Below are 13,122 nucleotides of genomic sequence, written 5' to 3' on the forward strand. Positions count from 1 at the left end.
CGGAGAAATAAAAATGCTCGTGTCCAACTGAGTCTGGTTTCTCTCAAGGTTTTTTTTCTTCACTTCCGCCATTTAGTGAAGTTTTTTTCCCTCTCCGCTGTCGCCGCTGACTTGCATGGTTCAGGATCTGTAGAGCTGCGCATCGTTGGATTTGCTCTTCAGTGTTTGGACTCTCAGTAGTGATTATTAAACCACACTGAACTGAGCTCAACTGAACTGAACTTAAACACTACAAACTGAACTACACTGTTCCTATTTACTGTGACCTTTTATGTGAAGCTGCTTTGACACAATCTACATTATATAAGCGCTCTACAAATAAAGGTGAATTGAATTGAAATGCCAACTGACCCAGCCGGCACTCGAAGCAGCAACCTTCTTGCTGTGAGGAGACAGTGCTAACCACTGAGCCACCATATCCCAGCCCCTTGTCAAACATTTTTCTCTGAGTGTTTTGTATTATAATATTACTGTTTACTTGTATCTTCTTTAAGTGTGCTTCCCACAACATTCAATTTTCAAACAACTCCTTCACCCCTGGAAGAAGTGCTGCTAAATGACACAGATCTTTCACTTACTTCTTACATCGAATTTTTACCATGGGACTGAGTGCTGGCATTTATATGTAGCTGTACAAGCTTATTCTGCTCAGTATTGTAAGCTGGTATTAAAATATGATTTCATATATTTCAATATTAATATCATACTGTCATTTTTTAATGTACGAACTGCTTTGAAGCGGGTAAACATAATTTTACTGTTTACTGCCATCTGGTGTTATATAATATAATAATTAAAATATAATAATTTTATAATATAATAATTTACGGCAGCACAGTAACTCAGTGGTTAGCACTGTCACCTCACAGCAAGAAGGTCGCTGGTTCAGGCCCTGGCTGGGTCAGTTGGCATTTCAGTGTGGAGTTTGCATGTTCTCAGACATGCACTATAGGGGAATTGAATAAACTAAAATGGCTATAATGTATGAGTGTGTCTGTGAATGCGAGAGTGTGTGGGTGTTTCCAAGTGATGGGTTGCAGCTGGAAGGGCATCCACTGCGTAAAACATATGCTGGATAAGTTGACGGTTCATTCCGCTGTGGCGACCCCAGACTTATAAAGGAGCTAAGCCGAAAAGAAAAAGAATGAATGAGTGTGTCTGTGAATGTGAGAGTGTGTGGGTATTTCTCAGTACTGGGTTGCGGCTGGAAGGCTATCCGCTGTGTAAAACACACGCTGGAATAATTGGCCGTTCATTCTGCGGTGGTGACCCCTGATAAATAAGGGACTAAGTCGAAGGAAAATGAATGAATGAATAATTTACCTGTGGTAAAATAAGTTTGATATTTTATGTACAGCAAATTTCAAGCTACACTGTATGCTAAATGTTATATAGATCACATGACATAGATTACATACAGATGTAATCTACTGTATGGTAAATTGCTTCCCAGTCATGCACTGAAAACATAATAATGTGTCGCTCAGTCATAATAAAGAATTCAACAATGCATGAACTGTTGTGACTTACATAACACGCTCCATAGCCCGTCTCTCCACTAGTACACATGGTCGTCTCTGTGATTGTTATATCCCAATAAAGTTGGATGTCTTGATACCTGCAGTCACATTCCTTATTCCCGACCACTTTTACCATAACTACTGGCAGAGCTCCATAGCTGGGCTGAGCACCTAAGTAGTAAATATATAAGAAGGCTTCTGAGACATTCTGATGGAAATATGTATCAAAATAAAAAATAATAGACAGGTTAAGCATTAACCTTTTTTCTTTACTCTTTTTTTTACTCTTTCCTTTTCTTCTTTTGTACTTACAAATGTCAATAACATCCCTTTACAACATTTTGATCCTAATTATCCTCAGAATAAGGGAAAAAATTAAATGTACTACTGGAAAGAAATGCAAGGCTCATTGTCAGACACCCATATTTAAAGGATAGTTCACCCAAAAATGAAAATTTACTCACTATTTACTCACCGTTAAGTGGCCAAACCTTTATGAGTTTCTTTCTTCTGTTCAACGCTAAAGAAGATCTTTTAAAAAAAGCTGAAAACCCAAAACCATTGACTAGGAAAAAGAAATACTATGAAGGTCAATGGCTTCTGATTTCAAGCTTTCTTTAGAATATCATCTTTGTGTTTAACAGAAGATTGAAACCAGTAAAGGGTGAGTAAATGATGACACAATATGATTTTTTTTTTTATTTGAACTATCTCTTTAATATTCACTGCACTGCATCAGATTACCAACAGTAGTTTCAATCAAATACATGCTAATTCCACTGTTTATAAAACATAATAAGGTGGGACATCTGTAAAATGTAATAAATCAAAAACTGTAATCTGGCAACACAATATTACATGTAATATGGAACAAAATGGATGCCAAATATGTTTTGAAATAAAAAGCTTGTTGAACAGCACTAACTGAAAGAATAATGCATTGAATTAACAAGTACTTGGATTTTATTGACTTGAATTGCTAGGTTTTGTATTTTTAGGTCCTAAAATTTAACATACACTCACCGGCCACTTTATTAGGTACACCTTACTAGTACCGGGTTGGACCCTCTTTTGCCTTCAGAACTGCGTTAATCCATCGTGGCATAGATTCAACAAGGTATTGGAAATATTGCTTTAGGATTTTGGTCCATATTGGCATGATAGCATCCCGCAGTTGCTGTAGATTTGTCGGCTGCACATCCATGATGTGAATCTTCCGTTCCACCACATCCCAAAGGTGCTCTATTGGACTGAATTCTGGCACTGTGGAGGCCATTTTGAGTACAGTGAACTCATTGTCATGTTTAAGAAACTGGAACTGGCACTTCATGACATTGATGTTATCCTGCTGGAAGTAGCCACCAGAATATTGGGACACTATGATCATAAAGGGATGGGCAGGGTCAGTACAATACTAAGGTTGGCTGTCGCGTTGACACGATGCTCAATTGGTACTAATGGGCCCAAAATGTGCCAAGAAACTATCCCCCACACCATTACACCACCACCACCAGCCTGAACAGATGATACAAGGAAGGATGGATCCATGCTTTCATGTTGTTGACGCCAAATTCTGACCTGACCATCTGAACGTCGCAGCAGAAATCGAGACTCATCAGACCAGGCAGTGTTTTTCCAAAAGTTATGTCCAATTTCAGTGAGCCGGAGTAAGTTGTAGCCTTAGGTTCCTGTTGCACCCGGTGTGGTCTTCTGCTGCTGTAGCCCATCCACCTCAGGGTTGGACATGTTGTGCGTTCAGAGATTTTGTTATTTGAGTTACTGTTGCCTTCCTTTCAGCTGGAACTAGTCTGGCCATTCTCCTCTGACCTCTGGCATCAGCAAGGCATTTGCGCCCACAGAACTGCCGCTCTTTTTCGGACAAATCTCTGTAAACCCTAGAGATGGTTGTGCATAAAAATCCCAGTAGATCAGCAGTTTCTGAAATACTCAGACCAGCCCATCTGGCACCAACAACCATGGCACGTTCAAAGTCAGTTCAATCACCTTTCTTCACCATTCTGATGCTCGGTTTGAACTGCAGCAGATCGTCTTGACCATGTCTACATGCCTAAATGCATTGAGTTGCTGCCATGTGATTGGCTGATTAGAAACTTGCGTTAACGAACAGTTGGACAGGTGTACCTAATAAAGTGGCCGGTGACTGTAGTTAAGATGTGAAAAATAACAAAAATCAATAATTTCATACACATTTTCATACTTAAATTCAATACTTCCAGAATTCACTCCAAAATATTAAGTTCTGTTTAAAAATGTGATGAATAATATCTAAAATGCAATTTACAGTTCCTTTTATTTTAGTTGATAAACATGGCAACATTATTTTTTGAGCAACATTATTTTGAACCACTGACTTTATTGAAGCAGATTTATTTTTTAACTGAAATAAAATGAATTGAAAATTGCATTTTTGGACGTTTCACAATGTATTTTTAAGCTGAACTGAATATTTTGAAAGTGAATTTTGGAATGTGCATATGAAGTATTATATTTAAGTATGAAAATGTGTGTGAAATATTTTTAGTTCACAGCTTACTTAAATATTCATTCATACATGCATTCATTCATTCATTTTCCTTCTGCTTAGTCTCTGATTTATCAAAGGTTGCCACGGTGGAATGAGCCACCAACTATTCCAGCATATGTTTTACAATGCGGATGTCCTTCCAGCTGCAACCTTCAATTCTCACACACTCATACACTACGGTCAATTTAGTAAATTCAATTCACCTATAGGGCATGTGTTTGGACTGTGGGGGAAACCGGATCACCCAGAGGAAACCCACACCAAAACGGGGAGAACATGCAAACTCCACACAGAAATACCAACTGAATGACTCGAACTCGGGACTCGAACCAGCAACCTTCTTGCTGTGAGGCAACAGTGCTAAACACTGAGCCACCGTGCCACCGTTTTACTTAAAAAGCAACACTAAATTTCAGGACCTAAATATAAAACCCTAGCAATTCAAGTCATTAAAATTCAAGCACTTATAAATTCAATGCAATTGAATTCAAATGCAATTATTTTTTTTTTAGTTCAACCATTCAAAAGTGCTATTCAACAAATACTTTTGCCATTCATTTTGTTCCCTACAGTACATGTAGTCCAAACAGTCAAACTGATGATCATTACCTTGATTATAGCCCCATCCAGTTGCCCAGCAGGTGGTGCCGTTGTGAAAGACGCTGTCATTAGCAGCCAGGCAGATGGGGCTAATGGAGCTGGTGAAGTTCACTGGTTCAGCAAGTCTCAGCAAGGCGATGTCATTGACGAACTGAAAGGGGTCAAAGTCTGGATGTATAATGATGGACTGGGCACGCAGGTTAACCCCATTTGCTGTAGAGTCCGAAGCGTTTTGGCTGTTTCTACCCAGATAGACAGTGATGTAACTTTCAGGTCTGGATGAGGAAGCAAAAACCTTCAGTGCGCTTGCTCTAATGATAATTCACATTAAACCACATGCTAGTTTGTGTTCTTACATGTAGTAAACGCAGAGAGCTGCAGTGAGCACCCACTCGTGGCTGATGAGAGATCCGCCACAAAGGCGATACCCAAAATAGTACAGATCGGCCTGCCAAGGCCAGATACCAGCAGACGCATTCTTACCTCCCACTGTTGGAGTGTTTAGTGGAGAAACGCCACAATTTTGTGCTGTGGAGAATAGCCAGAAATTTAAATAATTTGTGAAATTTAACAGATTTTTAAACTTAGTTTCAACCTAAGTATGCTAAAGGACTTTTAATTTGTCAGGTTAAGCGCTTCCGGTAAACTGTCTGCCATAACAAAATCGGCGCGTTTTAAGGTCTGTTTTCTTTAAAAATCAGCGATCTCCACTGGCTGAGTGATATCCGATATAAAGTGGGTCTCAGATTGTACAAGAAGCACTGCATTAAATTACATTTTCCCGCGCCATGTCTTTATAACATGAACATTTATTTTACCCCAGTAATTCAATGGAGCTTCTGCGCTAGCCTACCGATTCTGACGGGCGCATGCCAGTAAACGGTCTTTTGTCTCAATTTACGCTTAAGCAACTTAATAAATTCCAATATCTATTTAACTGGTTGTATTGTAATTACATTACAACATTGATGCTGTAAAACGAACCGTATAAAATGGAAAAAAGTCACATTCCGTTCACTGGAAGTTTATCAGTATGGGAAGGAGCACTAGCTCCGCATATACCCTATAGAGATATTTAAAGGGGACCTATTATGCTCCTTTGTACAAGATGTAAAATAAGTATCCGATGTCCAGTGTGTGTGTGTGTGTGTGTGAAGTTTAAGCTCAAAATAAAGCACTAGAAAAGTTGAAGAACTCTTTGATACTGCCTCTTTTAGGCTTTGATCCTAATTGTGCTGTTTTGGTGACTGTTGCTTTAAATTCAAATGAGATTGCGCACTTTTCAAAAGAGGGCGGAGCTATAAACACAAATTAAATCCAAGAGCTTTCTCATCCTCCACAGCAGGGGTGCCGAGATGCTCAAGTCCATAAAAGGAACCAAAAACATTGTCAAAATACTTCAAGTGTAATCATACGAAGCTCCAGGAACTATTTGGTATGCCAAAAATACTGTAAAAATGACTGCCAATATCTTCCATGTTAGGGTTCATGTTTACTACGGGGAATTACAATGCTTGCGTGTTGCACAGCGACTCGAATGGCAATACATTGTACTTCCCGTAGTAAACAAGGTTAGTCTGATTTCACCAAGTAGAAAATGTTCCTGGATCAGCATCTCTCAACACTATTCCAATCAGCCAATCTGAATTGAGAGATATGTTTAGAGTTCATGTGAAGTTTAGGCTTACTGTTAGGGTTTAGCAACGCTATCTCACGGCAATTCGTAACTTTTTGATTTAGCGGCTAATTCGTATAAATTTAGTACGATTTGCTCATCCCCCAATGATGGTTGAGTTTTGGGGTGGGGTTGGGTGCCACGCCTCCTTTTTAAAACCGTACATTTTTGAACGACTGAACTTGTATGAATAAGCCACTAAACTGACAAAATGTAAAATAGTTACATTTCCTCATGAGACTGGGTTTTGTACTTCTACATGATTGTTATCCAACTATCATTTAGGTAATAATTTACCATTGGGAATATATTTAGCGGTAAAGATTAGGTATGGATTACATTTTCAAACAAAAATGAAGTTCCAGGATCAACATAGATGTTATTCAAGGCAGTGGCGGTTCTAGTTTAAATGGCACCCTGGGCGAACCACCCCACTTACACGCCTTAACAAAATAAAAAATAAATACAATTGTTATTAATATTATTGTGCAATTATTATTCTAAATGAATAACTAAAAACAATTATAAGTGTAACTCTAAAACAATGTAAAGACACAACTAGAGCGATATGCCAAGATCACTTAAGAGATCTTTTGCATGAATATTATGATAATTCTATAGAAAACAAAAAAATGTTTTATAGGCCCGACTCATGGCTGAGAATTAATGTTATGAAGTTTTAGTTATCTCCCTGACTCATTATCCCTCCTTTCTGCTGCATAGCTATTATTAGTCACCATAAGATCATCATCATATTATCAACTTTAGTTTGCAAAACTCGCTGTGTGCTGACACTGCGTAAAAGGCTGTTCCTCTGGTTTCACAGTGCATGAGCGACGTGTATTTTATCGGCCTGCATGTAAACAACCGGGATTCACACCGGGAGTGTGTGTGAGGCATGCAGGAATGTTTTTTTTTTCGCATATGTCAGTTTGTTTTCACCACATAATTTCTGTAATTTAACAGTCGTTATACTACAGTAAATTTCTGTAATTTAGCAGCCATTATTCTACGTTAAATTTCTGTAATGGGCGTTATTTAACGGTAAATTTCTGTAGTTTAACGGCTGTTATTCACAGGAAATTTCTGTAGTTTAAAGGCCGTTATCCTACGATAAATTTTTGTAATTTAACGGTCGTTATTCTACTGTAAATTTCTGTATTTTAACGGCCATTATTCTACTGTAAATATCTGTAATTTAACGACTGTTATTCTACGATAAATTTCTGTAATTTAATGGCCGTTATTCTTCTGTAAATTTCTGTAATTTAATGGCTGTTCTCCTACGATAAATTTCTGTAATTTAAAGGCCATTATTCTACGGTAAATTTCTGTAATTTAACGACTGTTATTCTACGGTAAATTTCTGTAATTTAACGACTGTTATTCTACGGTAAATTTCTGTAATTTAATGGCTGTTATTCTACTGTAAATTTCTGTAATTTAACGGCCATTATTCTACAGTAAATTTCTGTAATTTAATGGCCATTATTCTACGGTAAATTTCTGTAATTTAATGGCTGTTATTATACTGTAAATTTCTGTAATTTAATGGCTGTTATTCTACTGTAAATTTCTGTAATTTAACGGCCATTATTCTACAGTAAATTTCTGTAATTTAATGGCCATTATTCTACGGTAAATTTCTGTAATTTAATGGCTGTTATTATACGGTAAATTTCTGTAATTTAATGGCTGTTATTCTACAGTAAATTTCTGTAATTTAATGGCCATTATTCTACGGTAAATTTCTGTAATTTAATGGCTGTTATTATACGGTAAATTTCTGTAATTTAATGGCTGTTATTCTACAGTAAATTTCTGTAATTTAATGGCTGTTATTCTACTGTAAATTTCTGTAATTTAAAGGCCATTATTCTACGGTAAATTTCTGTAATTTAATGGCTGTTATTATACGGTAAATTTCTGTAATTTAATGGCTGTTATTCTACTGTAAATTTCTGTAATTTAATGGCCATTATTCTATGGTAAATTTCTGTAATTTAACGACTGTTATTCTACGGTAAATTTCTGTAATTTAATGGCTGTTATCCTACGATAAATTTCTGTAATTTAACGGCCATTATTCTACGGTAAATTTCTGTAATTTAACGGCTGTTATTTTACGGCAAATTTCTGTGATTTAACGGCTGTTATTCTACAGTAAATTTCTGTAATTTAACGGCCGTTACTCTACTATTAATTTCTGTAATTTAAGGGCGTTATTCTACGGTAAATTTTTGTAATTTAATGGCTGTTATTCTACGGTAAATTTCTGTTATTTAACGGCCGTTATTTTATGGTAAATTTCTGTACATTTTTTTTGTGCATGCGTCAGTTTGTCAGTTTGTTTTCACCACATAGAGAGAGGTTACACATAGAGAATAACAAATTTGCATGTGCAAAAGACATCAAATGTGAATAGACCCCTAACGTCTTTACTCTGGGATTACCACTCTAAATTAGTTGCATAAAATAAATCGTATGTGAAAGCTTTTACAGGGGTGATGAGCAAATCGTACTATATTGTACGAATTAGATTGTACGAACTGATACAAATTAGCCACTAAATCAAAAAGTTACGAATTGCCGTGAGATTGTGTTGCTTATATCATGTCTGCTTTGAGATAAGGGATAGTTCACATAACACAAAAGATTAATTCTGAAGAATGTTGGCACTGTATAGCCTCAAAATTTATGTTCATAGTAAGAATCCCAAACATGGTAACACTTCATAATAACTGCACACTATTAAGAGTACAGCATTCGAGCTGTAGTAATGAACTGTTTACTAATTAGGGCACGATATTGAAAAAATCCGACATGCGATATTTTGTTTTATGAATAGAATTAATTCACCAAATTAATTGAATAGCTCTGTTTGAAAAGATTGAATTCAATTATATAGATTGAGATGATCAAGTCTTATTCTATGCAGTGCGTCAGCCTAAATATAATAAACTAAATAAATAAGTTAAATAAAAATAAGTTAAATTCAAATGTGAATGGCCCCTAACGTCTTTATTCTGGGATTTCCACTCTAAATTACAGTTGCATAAAATAAATCGTATCTCAATCTTTTACTGGGGCACTTTTTTTTTTTGCACCACCTCCCTATGCCACCCCCAGCAAGATGCCGCCCTGGGCGATTGCCCATATTGCCCATGCCTAAATCCGCCACTGAGTCATGTAGTTTGCAAATCACACCCACATAGTAAAGACACACCCTCACAACCTCATGTCAACCTTTTGTTTTGGTGCACAAAAGTGTTCTTGGAGCTTCGTGTGATTACACCTGAACCACTGAAGTCACATGGAATGTATTTGGTTCCTTTTTCCGGACTTGGTTTTAAGAGCGTTTCTGGAGGATGAGAGAGCTCTCGGATTTCATCTAAAACACCTTCATTTGTGTTTTGAAGATGAACGAAGGTCTCAGTGGATTGGAACAGCATGCAGGTGAGTAATTAATAACACAATATTCATTTTGCTTGACCTATATCTCTAAACAAAATATTACCTTTTATGGCTTTTCCCATGTCACCTACAAAGCAAAAACAGAGTGAAAGTTATGCAGTGAAATAAGCAACATTTCCAGTGTGTTTAAGATTAATCATGTGACCTGATATAGATTAATAACAATCTGGCTATCGCAGCTAGTGTATAAATAAAAAAACATACTGAAAGAATATTTCAATTCATCTGCCACAAATAATGCTGATTTCATGATATCTGACATACTTAGGGCTCTTTACTATCAAGATTTGTGTTGAATAGAATGAAACATGACATCAATATAAACACTGACTACATAGCTTTCTATCAAAAACAAAAAACACACTGTACATCTCTCTATATTTAGACATAAACACTGCTTTATTTATTTTATTTATATATGTATGTTTGTACTTTCATTTTAGTTGTCTTGTATTTCTTCAGTTTTAATTTCCAAAATGATTCCTTATTCCACTTCCACAAGTTTACAATGATAATAAAGCTTGTTAACAATTTTTAATGATTTATAAAGGAAATATAATGCTTTGTTTCTTTATTTCATCTTTATTTACAAGTAGCAGCTACTGTATATTTCTGTTCATTCACATCCCATCTTTTTGTGCCATTAGTGCTGGTAGTGGTCATTTTGAACTGTCACTCACTGTATATCATCATCAAACAGAATAATTCAACAACCAACATACTGGATGACACAATATACCATCTGTTTACCTCAGGGCATGTCTTATATCCAGCCTAATCTCACGAGAAAACATAAGTATTTTAGGTTTTGTCATTTTAGTGGCTAATTCGTACAAATTCATTCGAGTGCAGTTGTACGAAAATTAACGATTTTAAAAAGGAGGCGTGGCAACCAACCCCACCCCTAAAACCAACCGTCATTGGGTGATGAGCAAATCGTACTATATTGTACGAATTAGATCGTACGAATTGATACGAATTAGCCACTAAATCAAAAAGTTACGAATTGCCGTGAGATTGTATTGCTTATGTCATGTCTGCTTTGAGATAAAGGATAGTTCACATAAGAATGTTGGCACTGTATAGCCTCAAAATTTATGTCCATAGTAAGAATCGCAAATATGGTAACACTTTATAATAATAACTGCACACTATTAAGGGTACAGCATTTGTAGCTGTAGTAATGAACTGTTTACTAATTAGGGCACGATATTGAAAAAAAATCGGACATGCGATATTTAGTTTTTTTGTGATATGAATATAATTAATTCACCAAATTAATTGAATAGCTCTGAAAAGATTTAATTCAATTATATAGATTGAGATGGTCAAGTCATATTCTATGCAGTGCGTCAGCATAAATATAATAAACTAAATAAATAAGTTAAATAAAAATAAGTCCGTTATTTGTCAGGGATCACCAAAGCGGAATGAACCGTAAACTATCCCAGCATACGTTTTACACAGCGGATGCCCTTTCAGCTGCAACCCAGTACTGGGAAACATCCATACACACTCACATATTCTTAAGTTAAAAATTAATAAGGTAATCAAAAATTAAGTAAATAAAATAAGTGAAATAAACTGTGCTTTATGGTTTTCTGGAGAATCTAACAGTATTCAGGTACAGAAATTGAACAATCAAACATAAAATAGCATGGTCATCATTATGTAATTAAAAAAATATATATATTTAATCATATATTTATATTTGAATCTTTAATAAATGATATAATCCTGCGATAGGATTATTCCGGATACACACATTGCGATATCGATGCTCAAACGATATATTGCATCACTATTACTAATGTCTATTAATGTAGTTAAAGCTTAACAAATGATGAATTAACTATTTGCTAATGCTTAATAAATGATCAACAGTGTTTTTTTAACAGTGTAATTTTACGCTTTTTTTCGGCAGCTCGGGTTGTTACATTTCAGACGGCCGTTTAATTACAGACATTTACTGTAAAATAACACATTAAATTACAGAAATTTACAGGAAATTAAAATTTAAAGAAATTTCTGTCATTTAACAGCCGTTATTCTACGGTAAATTTCTGTAATTCAACGACCGTTATTCAACGGTAAATTTCTGTAATTCAACGACCGTTATTCAACGGTAAATTTCTGTAATTTAACGACTGTTATTCTATGGTAAATTTCTGTAATTTAACGCCATTATTCTACAGTAAATTTCTGTAATTTAACGACTGTTATTCTATGGTAAATTTCTGTAATTTAACGGCTGTTATTCTACTGTAAATTTCTGTAATTCAACGACTGTCATTCTACGGTAAATTTCTGTAATTTAACGGCCGTTGATCTACAGTAAATGTCTGTAATTTAATGGCCCCTATTTTACGGTAAATTTCAATAAGCTAACAGCCGTTATTCTACGATAACTTTCTGCAATTTAACCGTCGTTATTTTAAGGTTTTTCGGCACCCCAGCTGTAAAATTTCAGATTTGTTTTTTACAGTGTAGGTTAATTAAGCAAGTTAGGGTAATTAGGTAAATCATTGTATAAGGGTGGTTTCTTCTGTAGACCTTCAAAATTATATTGCCTTAGGGGGCTAATAATATTGACCTTAAAATGATTTTAAACCAATTAAAACTGCTTTTATTCGAGCCAAAATAAAACAAATAAGACTTTCTCCAGAAGAAAAAATATTATAGGAAATACTGTAAAAAAAACTCCTTGCGCTGTTAAACATCGTTTGGGAAATAGATTTTTTATATTTTTATATAATCCATAAATCTCATCATGGAGGATCCATTTAAAAAAGTATAAAAATCTCGTTTAGTTCTTATGGAGTAAGCGTCACTAGAAAAAAAAGCGTCACTTTTACACTGAAAAGATGTAACTGACAGAAATTACTACATGAACTAAAAGGTAAACTAATACAACTGAATGAAAAACATGAACTAAAATAATAAGAATAATAATAACAATAATAATAATAATTTACTTACGTTTATCGATTGAGGGAATTTAAAATAGAAATAATATTTAAGAATTTATATTTAAATAGATTTAACGTAATAAAACTACAACCCATCTGAAAAGCAGATTGAAACTGGGAAAACAAAAAGGTGGAAATATGAACTGAATATACATAGATATTAATAAAGAAAACAAAATTAAAACCCAACTAATACACACATTAAAGTAAATATATACATTTACATTCGATTCAACATATATAGACACATATATTTACATATATAGAAGCACTTACTGATGAGAAATATGATCATTAGATACTTCAGATTTTCCATTGTAACGAAAGCAGATTCAGAGT

At 35.1% G+C, this 13,122-nt stretch overlaps 1 protein-coding gene across 1 annotated transcript in view; it reads right to left on the reverse strand.

The window, feature by feature from the left end:
* The window catches only part of si:dkey-32n7.7 (uncharacterized), a 36,849-nt gene extending 23,727 nt beyond the window's left edge, over window positions 1-13,122 (reverse strand). Inside the window, exons 1-5 of the mRNA XM_056469939.1 lie at window positions 13,060-13,122; window positions 9,858-9,881; window positions 5,022-5,193; window positions 4,675-4,940; window positions 1,531-1,691 (exon numbers count right to left, since the gene is read on the reverse strand). Of these exons, the coding sequence (XP_056325914.1) occupies window positions 1,531-1,691; window positions 4,675-4,940; window positions 5,022-5,193; window positions 9,858-9,881; window positions 13,060-13,099 (663 nt within the window). The 5' untranslated portion in view covers window positions 13,100-13,122. The remainder of the gene's footprint in view (window positions 1-1,530; window positions 1,692-4,674; window positions 4,941-5,021; window positions 5,194-9,857; window positions 9,882-13,059) is intronic.

Source organism: Danio aesculapii, chromosome 12 (genome assembly GCF_903798145.1).
Source record: "Danio aesculapii chromosome 12, fDanAes4.1, whole genome shotgun sequence".
NCBI lineage: Eukaryota > Metazoa > Chordata > Actinopteri > Cypriniformes > Danionidae > Danio > Danio aesculapii.